The sequence below is a fragment of the Neofelis nebulosa genome, chromosome 8, assembly GCF_028018385.1.
Source record: "Neofelis nebulosa isolate mNeoNeb1 chromosome 8, mNeoNeb1.pri, whole genome shotgun sequence".
Lineage (NCBI taxonomy): Eukaryota > Metazoa > Chordata > Mammalia > Carnivora > Felidae > Neofelis > Neofelis nebulosa.
In genome coordinates, this window is record NC_080789.1 from 87076183 (window position 1) to 87089081 (window position 12899).

General features: G+C 36.2%; 1 protein-coding gene across 7 annotated transcripts in view; it reads left to right on the forward strand.

Moving 5' to 3' along the window:
• Window positions 1-12899, forward strand: part of ABCC9 (ATP binding cassette subfamily C member 9) — a 131069-nt gene that overhangs the window by 51583 nt on the left and 66587 nt on the right. For all 7 annotated transcript variants that reach the window (XM_058743414.1, XM_058743413.1, XM_058743418.1 and 4 more), the window contains 3 exons: window positions 3023-3130; window positions 8900-8972; window positions 9865-9970. In XM_058743414.1, the coding sequence (XP_058599397.1) occupies window positions 3023-3130; window positions 8900-8972; window positions 9865-9970 (287 nt within the window). The remainder of the gene's footprint in view (window positions 1-3022; window positions 3131-8899; window positions 8973-9864; window positions 9971-12899) is intronic.

Here is a 12899-nt window from a genome sequence, read left to right on the forward strand (position 1 = left end):
TGCACATGGTAATTTTGAGATACTGATTGACATCTAAAAAGACAAGTCAGCTTTGGAGATGTAAACTTTAGAATCATTAGCCATTAATTAATATTTAAATCAATGAGACTTGATCAAACCACTTTCTTGAAAGGTATGTCGGAATAATTCTGAAGAAATTCTTTGTAATTATATGTATATATTTCATTACAATAAAATATAGAAAGATGTTATATTCTGGAGAGAGTCATGTTATAATTAATATTAGCTATTCATGTTACTATGAGACAAAATATGAATATATTTACTACTTGTGTAAGCAAACAAAATCGCACATGCCATCTCTTGACTGGAATTAACTGAGGCTTGGAAAGTCCTCTTACCAGGAAGTCAAGCTATATTAAATTTTTCTTTAAATCATGTTTAAAACTACTAAAAATAGTTGAGATGAGCATTCAACTATATTTAGACTTGCTGTTTTCTTCTGCTTTTCTGGAGTTATTCTTTACTCTCCATTAAGTTATTTTATTGAGCGAGTGTGATTTTGTCTGAGAAGGAACTACCACCCATGCCTGTATACACTGGAGTAACAATGCTTCAAAATGCTTGTTTGCTATTGTGTGGCCATGGACACAAAAACAAGAACACATTATAGAGTGGAGGAAAAAGTGTAGGAAAAAGGTTTCCTTTGAGGCAGCAGGAAAGTCAAGTATTTGATTAGAACCGGCGTTGTCATCCTTTGAGATGGTAGGAGATAACCACAGAACTTATTAGATCATCTCTCAGAGATGTGAGGATGAGCAGAGTCGATGACCCCAGGAATGGGGATGTGGTAGGTCATGTTTGTGGAGTTAGGGAAATCTGAAGAACCTTTTTGCATGAGATGAGGGATAGAAGAAAAATTGAACTGAGTAAAGGTTGCTGGAAGGAAAAAAGAATCCCCTTCAAGTGCATTCAATATCTTCAGGGTTATTGAAACCAGACTGGACTTCTGATGTCTTTCAGGGTCATTCATCACTGCTGATGGGCCAAACCACAAACGACAAACTTTTTTAAATGGAGTGAAAAAAGCTGTGTGTTTGAAAATAACACTAATGGAAACTTCTTCTTGAGAGCTTAAGATGCTATGTATTCTGTAAAAGCTTAGAGTTAAGTGGTTTTGGCTGTAGAATCTCCATGGAGAATTAGTGACATTCTAGAGCCAAAGTCTCTTCAAATTACATCTGTGGAACTCCGACTCAAATCTCTGTCAACACATCTCCTCCTCCCACCCTCTCCTTGGTTTTGTGAAGAACATGACGTCATTCCTTTTGGACCTCTGGGGCAATACTACTATAGAATTAAAGACTCTAGAAGACAGTGGATTTATGGAAAGGCATAGACCTGTCTCGTGAGGAAGATACACTTAGCTTAAAGGATAGTGACTTTATGTATCTCATGTGACATACTTCCAGGGTCATCTGTGAGATTGTGAAAAGAAAAACAAAACTAAAATAAAATTTCAGGAATAATCCCTATTTTTTTAAGTTAAATGCATTCAGTATTTTCTGTGGGACAGAATCACTGCTCGCTCTGCTCAGTACCTTTTTAATCTGTGTATTTATTTGCATGTAGCCTAGCAATGTACTACTTGATAATTTGATGTTCTGTTGATATAACAATTGATGGAAATTGGAAGAGCAGTATCTTGTTTGGATTAAATTACTGATTATTTAAGGACATTTTTAATTCCCATAGTAGAATTCAGTGGATTTTTCAAAAAACTAAACCTGCAATTCCAGGCCAAAAAAAAAAAAGTTTCACAGTTCTAGAATACTTTGATCTTATAGGTAATTTAACAGTTTAAAATTTTTTTTAACATTTATTTATTTTTGAGAGAAAGAGACAGAGTATGAGGGGGAGAGGGGCTGAGAGAGAGGGAGACACAGAATTGGAAGTAGGCTCCAGGATCTGAGCTGTCAGCACAGAGCCCAATGCAGGGCTCAAACTCACGAACCATGAGATCATGACCTGAGCTGAAGTCGGACACTCAACTGACTGAGCCACCCGGGTACCCCAGTAATTTTAACAGTTTTAAAGTGTATTATTATTTAGCCTTCATAAAATCTATAAGGTAGTTAAGTAAGACGGATAATTTTTTTTGAAATACTTGTTCACTAGATCAAACTTTGAGCTTATAAATTTTTCTAAATTAGAAGTTTACAGAACTGAATTTTCTACCTTCTCTTTAGCCATGTGTCTCAATATACACAGAATTGAAGTCAAGTTAAGAGAATAACAAACTTCTATGACCTAATTCAAGTTCATTTTAAGTATGTGAAGACTGTCCAACCTCGGCTGGCATCCTCTGTATAATGAAATGCTTTAGTCCTTTGACAAAGAACAATGCTATAACATTTGGGAAAGACTGGATCATTTTGTTATGCTTACATCAGCATTATATAATGTTTATATACTTATGAAACAATATCCATGCATGTTTGGACCAAAAAAATCCTAGATTGTTATGCTTTTTCTCACTCCGTAGTGGATCCCTGGGTGATCTGAGTTACATGAGTGTAGGAGATTCAAAATCCTCTTGATTCAGAGGGTGACCAAAAATGTACTGTTGGAGCATGTACAAGCCAAATGGTCTTACACGTAGATTCTAGTTTAACCTGAGTTAGTCTGTTTGGCTTTGACATGCATGCAGTTTTTTTACTGTCCAGGCATATTTACCTGGAGAGCTGGAGAAAGAGTATCCAAAACCTAGTTTGGGGTTCCACACTTTAAATTCCATCTGTTGCAAGTATCACATTTTTGTATTTTTAATTTTTCTTAAAAGGCTTGTGAATTAGGTTTAAAATTATAGCTTAACACTTTTTGTTATTATTTGCTGTTTTATTTGGAGAAGCTATTGAAATAATTAAAATATCATGCTCACTTTCTTTATTTCTTTTTCTTGGAATTCAAGTGGAGAAGTAGCAATATGCCTTAATGTTTAGTAAAACCTCTTTTTTTTGCATAAAACTTCAATTTGTGTTTTTTCCCACTTGGAATGAAGCAGCCGAAAACTATAAACAGGAAGCAGCCTGGGAGATATCACCTGGACAGCTATGAGCAATCAACAAGGCGCCTACGTCCTGTAGAGACAGAGGACATTGCAATAAAGGTTATTTTATTTCCTGGATTCTTGCACGAATAGAAACATTTATGGTACTATTTTATGGTGAAGTTCTGTATAAGTGTCCTAAATTGTGCCCTTAAAGTCTCTTTACAGTGATCACTAATCCTCATAACATTTTCAAAGTGTTCTGATGAGTTCACTTCTCAGTTCTTCGTCACCTCAAAACCACATTTCTTGCTCCAGCAGTATGTTTTAATAACTGGAGGGTGAGCCTTTCTTCTGAATCTGTGTTAGAAGCTAGCATCCAACGTTATTTCCTTTCATACTCTTATGTTCCTCTACCTAATAAATTGATTTATAGAGAACACCAATATTATAAATCCAATTTTTAAGGAAATAGATAGTAATTTCCTTCAACTAGGAGAGGCTTAGACCAGTGTTGCATGCATTCACCCAGTTTCCCAGTAAGTGTCTTTTATCTAATTTCAAACAGCCTTTTGTACTCTCCCAAGCAAGTGTGCTTAGGTAGAACAGGCCACCAGGGAATCAGCGGCTGAGGATTGATAGTGGGGATAAGGTCCAAGGAGGGCTCAGTGCTGTTCAGGAACAGATGCCTGAGCAATCAAGGGCTTTGGGACATTAGTGCAGCCAGAGTTCTGGAAATTAGCCCTTTTAGAAAACTAGCTGCGTTGACTGCGGGGCTATCCAACTCCCTGTGCTGCCCAGGCCAGTCAGAGAGTGGGGGAGCCTCACTGGGGAGTATAACAGAGCCAAAGGCTACATTTAAATATCTCTCTCTGTATTGCCTGACACAATGCTTGTCCCACAATAGGCACTTAGCAATTGGAGCAAATGTGTTACTGGATGGAATAAGCTAATGCTACCTAGCCCAACCTCTGCCTTTGATTTGATGTGTGCCTTTTGGGCAAATTACTTTGCCTCCCTGAGCTATGGTTTTACCATCTTGAAGTAGAGATGCCATTTTAGTATGGTTGTTTCGAGGTTAAAATCTGTCACATGGGAATCTTAAAGAGCTTTAGTGATTCTTAACCCTGGCTATACATTAGAATCTCTTAGAAAGCTGTGTGTGTGTGTGTGTGTGTGTGTGTGTGTGTGTATACATATATATATATGTATATATATATCTCCCAGGCACCATTTAAAAAAATAGTTCTAGTAGTTCCCTAGACAATTAGAATGTGTGATGGGGTGTGAAGTACTAGGCCATGACAAAGTATGGAATGAGAGACTAGGAAGGGTCCTCTGTGCTTCTTACTTCCAGTTATGCCCAGATAGCAACTAATGCATGCATGACTAAAGGAACAGGGTCAGTTTTTTTCTATTAACATTTTCTGTTCAATATAGTAAGAATCTAAAAATACATCTTTTCCATGTGCCTTGCTAAATTTGTTTTTATTTCGAATGTAAAAAAAAATAGAGGCTATTATTTTTTTCTAAAGTTGACCTTTCACGCACAAAAAAACCCCCAAAAAAACCCCAAAAACAAACAAACAAAAAAAACAACTCTGCCAAAAAACCACAAAAATACCCAGAAAAACTGCTTAGCAATGGATACTACAGTTTCAGGCCCACCAGCAAGCCTTTCAGTTTTTATTCCTGTTGGAAATTCTCAAGTTGGTAATAACTCATTTGCTTTGAATCATTTTTTATTACATAAAAATAAAGCATGCCTTCAGAAAAGTACATAAAATATATATATATGTGTGTGTGTGTGTGTATATATATACATACATATATATATATATATATACACCATTAAGTAGAAAAGAGAACACCTATGGAACCTACACCAGGAAAAGAACATCGCCATTTTCCTCCGAAGGGCCTCCCAACACACACATTTGTTGTTCTCTCTCACATCTCCAAGAAACAGTCACCATGCTGACTTCTATAGTCATCATTTCCTTGATTACTCTTGCTATGCACACTTCCTTAAAAACACACTGTAGTTGTTTTAAGTTTAACTATGTGTGTGTATTTGTGTGTGTTTTGTTTCTTTTGCTCATGATGTATGTATAATTCATCAGATTGTCCTGTGAAGTCGTACTTCATTCATTCTCATTACTGTGTAGCATTTCATCGTTTTCCTTTATGGCTTATGCTTTGTTTTTTGTCTCATTCAAGACAAGTTTTCCTTCCAGAGGTCATAGAGATGATTTATAGTAGCTCCTAAAATCTTTGAAGCTACACCTTTCACTTTTAGTTCTTTAATCAACCTAGGATACATTTTTGTGTTTGGTAAAAAGTAGGGATGTGATGTGTAGGGAAATCAGTAACAGGTAATTTGGGTTGTAAATTTAGCAGTAGTAAATTCAGTGGTGGTAATTTTACTACATTTAGTAGTAAGAAAGGTCTGATTTAATTTGTATATGATACCTGGCTGCCCTCATCCCACATATTGGTCACTGTCCCCACCAACAGTCAGTGTAGTCTTATACACACATCAGGGATCTTATATGTCTGGATTGCTTGCTGACCTTTATTTATTTTTCTTTCATTTGTTTCTTTGTCCCAAATTCCACTGCTATGATCACTACAACTTTCTAATAAACATTGGCGTCTTTTAGGATGTGTTCTTACATGTTACTCTTTCTCTTCTAAAATAGCTTCTCTTATCCCTTTTGTGGGAAAACGTCTTACATGTTTCAGGGCTTACAGCTCTGAATTTGTCCTTTTATTTATACTTTGACTTGGTATTTCCTTACTCCTTGCTTTAATGAGCTTTTTTATACTCTATATTTTATTCAGCATTTTTACTTATTTTCAGCAGGAGGAAATGAACAATGGTCTGTGTAAGACCCTGCCTTTAAATTCTTAAAAACTGTTTTAATTGAGATAAAATTCACATAACATAAAATTAACTACTTTAAAGTGAACAATTCAGTGGCATTTAGAGCATTCACAATCTTGTGTAACCACCACCTCTCTTCCATTGCAAAACATTTTCGTCACCCCAAATGAAAACCCCATACATGTTAAGCAGTTACTCCCCATTTACCCTGCTCTCTTGCCACTATCAATGGCCAATCTGCTTTCTGTCTCTATGAATTTGTCTGTTCTGGGTATTTTATATAAATGGGTCATGTAATAGGTAACTCATATCTATCTCGTTCCTTCTTTTTCCCTTCCTTTACTTTTAATACATTTTCCCCTTGTCCCTGATCCTCACTCCTATTCTGTACCGTTCCCCTGCCATTATGGTACCAGTTGTAATGTGCTCAATGTTTATTCCTAAATATACTCATATCCTTGTAAAATATGTGATAAGCATCCATGTGCTTTTGGTGTCCTGAAATGTTTTTATGATGGTTTGCTACTTCTCACAGCACTACTGTGTTCTATAGTATGAATCACTGCATTTTCCTTATCCCCTAGTGATGGACACTGGATTTGCCTCCATCTTCCTTCTATCACAAACCATGCTAAGATGATCATTTTTGTACTTAACCTTTTATGAACCTTTGCGAAGATTTATTTATTTTTTTAATTTATTTTTAGAGAGAGAAAGAAAGCATGAACCTGTGAGCAGGGGAAGGGCAAAGAGAGGGAGGGAGAGAGCCAAGCAGGCTTTTGCTGTCAGCGCAGAGCCCAATGCGGGGCTCAGTCCCACAAACTGTGAGATCACGACCTGAGCCCAAATCAAGAGTTGCACGCTTAACCAACTGAGCCACCCAGGCTCCCCTGAACCTTTGCAAAGATTTATATGTTAGCTGATTTTCCAAGGTCAAACAACTAGTTAGGGGAACCAGGATTTTAACCCTGGTGGACACATGAGACTATTTTGTAAAAGGCAGGAGGGAGTGGAAGTGCAGATTGCAGCAGGAGAGATTAATGTTGACCCTCCTCCTCTAACCCTCTTGAAGGAAGCTTGTTCTCTTTTACGTCTGTGTAGCACCAAATCAAGAGGCGACACTGCATTCTTCTAGCTCTTCTCTGCTGCTTTCAGACCATATATTTTCTTCTCCTGCATCCTTGTGAAGCTTTGGCATTGTCTACCTTTATCACATCTATTATCAAAGGACCTCATCAGCACCTCCACACCATTGCTGATGATTTGGGTGCCCGTTTCCTTGTTCATCTCTCTAGCTTACTTGGTGCCATGCATGGATGTGGTTTAAACTTCCAAGGGCCCAGCTATCTAGTATCCCAGCCCAGAAATTTCTTGCTCTGCTTTCACTCCATTTCCACAACCTTGCCTATGGTCACACGTGGCCACCACCTGAAACTGCTGCTCCTCCAAAATCATAAACTCTTTATGTCAGTCAGTCACTGACACCACAACCCTACCTCCAACTCTCTCGGGCTTCACCTTTGCTGACACTGCTTTTTTAACCTTATTGAGACCTCCAGCAACTTGAGCCCCTTCCTTTTGTCTCAGTCCTTCAGCGTTTTCTGTAAGCAATCCAACTTTGTGCCTTTGATGCTCCTAGAACAGGCTGCTGAACTCTATGGAGGAAATGACACAATGTACCAGTTGGCAGAGCCACACACATTTATGACCTCCCCATTCCACTGCCCCTCAGTAGTTCCTGGTGATCCTTTACATGCCGCCCATCAGCACTAGAGACTCCTCAGTCTTCAGTAGCTCTGTCTTCTCACCTCCATCTGTGTCTGTCGTGTTGTATTTGCTTCTGTCCATGGTTTATTTACTCAACTGGTTGCAAGCTCCAAGCAAGCGGGGAGGATGCATTATACCTTTTTTGTAGTCTACATAAATACTAACACAGCACCTCACACAGAATGGGTGCTCAGCAAAATTTGTAAAACAATCAGTAATTCAACCCTTCCATGCCACCCTCCTTCCAGGGCTAATATCTTGCACATCTACGTGATAGACAGTACTAAATGTCACACATCTTATGAGCTAAAGAAAACCTACATGGAAAATTACAATTTACTCTTTTCAAGCAACTTCAATCCAGGGGTTTTGTTGTACCTCTCATTTCCCATTTTTGTAACTATTAAACCTATCAAGTCCAGGAGCTCCTGGGTGGCTCAGTCAGTTAAGTGTCTGACTTCGGCTCAGGTCATGATCTCGAGGTTTGTGAGTTCGAGCCCTGCGTCGGACTCCACACTGATGGTGGAGTGCACACACTCTCTCCAAATAAATAAATAAACTTTATATAAAAACTAAAAACAAAAAACTATCAAGTCCACTTCACACTTCTTAATACAAATAGATGGCTTTGGGTGACTATAGGTCTAATGATCTTTGCTGCTTGTTGAGGTTTATCCCACTAAGATATATTACCTCATTTCCGTGCTTTATTCCTCTCTTCCTTTTACTCATTCCTTGAACTTCATTAAATGGCACTAAATCCACATACTTCAAAACCTTATTACAAAACCTTCCTCCTTGGCTAACAGAGACATTTTGTTGGAATAATTTGACATGATTTCCACTCTATACTTTGCATCATTAGGATTCTGGAAATTGCCTAGCAGTGAGAAAATAATCAATGCTGGTGTTACATTGGAAAATATTTGGGATGATTACTTTTTAGTAAATGATCTAGTAATCCCAGATTTTCAGAGAAAATTGTAATTTTTAGCCTTTTCATAGTATCACTAATTCTTCAAAGACCCTCCTTTCATTTCCATTCTTTTTTTTTCATATATACCTCTCAATAGTTACAATTCTAGCTAACTCTAAATTAGAATTTCACCACTGTGTGTTCTACCTTATATTGAAAGTCTTCCAGTGTCTTAAAGACAAAATGTATTTTAATGGAATTATTCTCTAAAACAAAATACATAATTTTATATTTTAACTTATGTATTCTTCTTTTCTAGGTCACAAATGGCTACTTTTCATGGGGCAGTGGTTTAGCTACGTTATCCAATATAGATATTCGAATTCCGACAGGTGAGAGACATTTGTTATTATTTTTTATTTTTAATGATGACAAGTATGGATTTCCAAGGTAATTGATCTTAACAAAAAAAAGATTGTTTAAACATTATTAACGTTATTTATAGTTGTTTATTTGCATCATGTAGCTCATAAGCCACTGTATCATCATGGAAGTGATTGGAAATAAGACTTGCCTTTCACTACAAAATGTGTAGACATTTGGACAAGTTATTTACTGTCCAAATAAGCTGATAACAGCTTGTTGCTGATTTGTCCATTTAAATAATGGGGTAGTTGATTTTTCATGTTGTTTGAAAAAGGATTTAAATAAAGACTATATAAGAAAATTATTTTCTATCCCTGAGACAACTAAAGTGTTCAAGTTATATTAGGCTCAAATACCCAATAATTTTTGGTTAATATGCCTAGATATCTGAATAGAAAAAATGTTTTGATCTGGCCTGATGGTCAATAGATTGAGATTTTTCTATTTTACATGTGTATCAAAGTAAGAAATTGGAGAAGTCGGCTTAATATCAGCCCAATCCCTTTCATCTCAATTAATCAAGTTGAGTCAAAACTGCCTTCTTCACCTGAATGAATTGAATAAAAAAGTTAAAACTAATTGAGATTATTTAGGCAATTATTTCGTTCCTCTATTCACTAATGTCAGCTATTCTTATAGTTGGAAACAGTAAATCAAGACCTATATCTTTTAATTTTTCTCTCCTTTGTCAAAAAAACCCTCATGTATCAGAAAGAGGAGCTATTTAGAATAACTTATTGCTGGAGACCAAGTGTGGGCTATTGATTTTGAAGCCTCAGCTTTTTCTAAATGTATTTTGGTTTTATTTTACTAGAATTCCATGTCATCTTGCTGTTATCCTTTATCTAATTTCTCTAGGTCAGTTGACCATGATTGTGGGCCAAGTGGGCTGTGGGAAGTCTTCTCTTCTCCTTGCTATCCTTGGTGAGATGCAGACACTGGAAGGCAAAGTTCACTGGAGCAAGTATGTGTATTTTTAATTGGTTTCTATTGCTCTATCATCCATCCGATGATCTTACAAAGGGAAGAAATGAGAGCAATAGATTCCTACATTAGGAATATGAGGATCCCCTCAGAAATAAGTGCAGCTTTCTAAAAAATTAAATTAGTAGAAACCTTAAATGTCATAAATTAAAAATTAGAAAACAGTTTCTTACAGAGGGTTATCATGGTATAAACTAGTATGATTGGGATTTTGTAAAGATAGATTTTCAAAGTTAAAAGGAATAACATTCAAAGAAATAATTTAAAAACTTATCCTATATTAAAAGAAGTTATGGAAAACTTACATTATTCATAAAGCTTAAATGCAAAAGAGCTGTAATGGTTCACTGTTCAGTGAAGAACTACCAAATAATCTTTTAAAAAATCTTCATAAGGGGCTGAGAAATCAGCCGTTTCTTTTCACACCCAACTTAAAGTAGGCGCTGGAAATATCTAGTAAGAGGTACATGGATAGGTCAAAGTGGTGTGTTATGCCACTGTAAAGACATGAAAAAGGAGGTATCTAGCATGGTGCTTCTCCTGAATATTCGAATGGTGGTCTTTGAAAAACATTGTGGTAATGAAGTGACTCAGAACCATGATATCATATAATTGTGCAATAAAGTGTTAAACCAATTTACTCAGTTTGGCTTACCTAGTAGATTCCCCATAAGCAGTTTATGAAGAAATTGGCTATAGCTTATCTAAGAAATTGGATTATATACCAGTGTTTCTCAACAAAGTATGATTTTTCTCCCAGGGGAGATATCTTTGGTTGTCACACTGGGGAAACAGGTTTTCCTGATGTGGTTGGTATAGGCCAGGGATGCTGCTAAACATCCTACAATGCACAGGACCCCCTCCCCACTGCCCCGGCAACAAAGAATCATCTGACCCCAAATGTCAGTTGTGTCAAGGTTGGGAAACCTTGCTCTAGATCTATAGACGTTTGTTAATATTTTGCCCCTACCACTGTGAACTCTATTGTTGCTTACTCTGCTGTTCACATACACAGGTATGTCTCAAGAATGAGTAAAGACTATTTAAGAGCATTTTTAAAATAGAGTCTATGTTAAACTCCAGGCAAGAGATGGAAATGCTTGGATGTGAAATTTGAACGGGAAACATCCTATTTTAAGTATCATGAGTGAAAGGAGGAGGTTGGGAAATGTTGAGTGTACATTTTATTCCTACTGGGCCAATCTAAAAGACAGTAGACATGAAACTGTTTAGTGAATATCCAGAAGAGAGCTTGGTAAATAATTGCCACCTGCAGTTTACTTCATGACAAGTTCTTGTTGATCACTAAGATCAGGCACCAGGCAATTTGCCCTGCCACTATCTCCTTCCATCTTGGATGACTAGAGGTTTTGAGAAACAGATTTTACTGGATTAAATTCTATTTTGTGACATGTACAGCTATTATCAAGTTACTTGGGTTTTATTTTCACCTTTGTTTGTCATTAAAACAGAGAGAAAGAATGGGAATCAGTGACAGCTTGAGAAGCTCAAAAAGCTTGAGATTTATTTTCAGACCTCTAGGATGTTCTTCTAATATAGTCTTCCCTTGTGTTATTTAGGATTCCACTTAGGCCAGATCAACTTCCAATATTATCATTAATAATCTTCATCATTTTGCTAACTGATAAATAAATGATATGAGAATTAGGGAAGTATTTTACATAATCTAGTATTTTTTATTTTGCATTCCTACCTCATTTCACAAAGGTAGGGAATTATTTTATTTAAAGTTACATAGTGTAATAAAGCTTGAAAAATAAAGATAAAGATATCAAGAAAAATTAAGATTTAAATAATAATCTGAGAAGTAAATAGGTAGAAATGCATGCTCTGGAGTCCTGTGTATTGATAAAATATGGACCACAGATTCCACTCTGAGCTTCATTGAAGCTAAGCAAAGAGGAAACTAGAGATAAAAACATACACTTACTCAACAGAGGTTAAGAAGTCTCTCTCATGAAAAGAAAGAAAGAAAGAAAGAAAGAAAGAAAGAAAGAAAGAAAGAAAGAAAAGAAAGAAATCTCATGGATCCCAACAATAAAGCTAATAAAAAATTATGTCTTAGAGATGGAGCCAAAGGGATGAAGGTGTGTAAAAGGATTTTAAATAATTCTAAGTATTTATAAAATCCTCATAACTTAAAAATCATCTTTTTATGAACATTGCCTTCATTCACTATACTCCCATCTCTTAATGGCAGAAGGACTAAGATTTTCTTCAAAAAATGTTTGTGTTGGCTTAGGCACACATGGCTTAAAAAACTAAGCCTCTAAAAGACTGGATAAGCTAACACAAATTCTATTTTCCTTTAATTACAAGAATTACTTTTTTTTCTCCTATGGAATCCTTAATATCTGATAAAACATATTTTCCTATTGGTAATATTCAGAAGATACTGATCTTCTTTTAAAGAGTTATTTATAATTACTCATGATTCCATAAAAGGCTGTTGTGCCTCATCCAATAAAGAAAGGCAGAGAAATGTTATTAGAGCAAAGTTAATTTAGAAGTTACCAATATTGATTGGTTGATGAAGTACAAAACCTAAGAAGTGCTTTACTTCAACACATTGAATTGTTTGATGTTTTTTGGAAGCTCAAAAAAAAAAAAAACCCCAATAAACTAAATGTTAGTGTAAGGTGTCAAGTGCCTTGCTGCCATTATTTCACCACTGCATGTATCTCTGGCTGCATGAATTTTATTTTTAAATGTGCCCTCATAGACTGGAATGAGCAAAGTCCAATAAGTACTCGGTCCTCTTGTGGTGATAAATATTTACTTTAGGCAGGAAAGAAGGTATTGCTGCTCACCCAATGCACACCTACATGAGTAGAACCAAGTGTACAAAGACCTCTAAAGACATTTCTTTGGAAATTGCTACCTTTGAC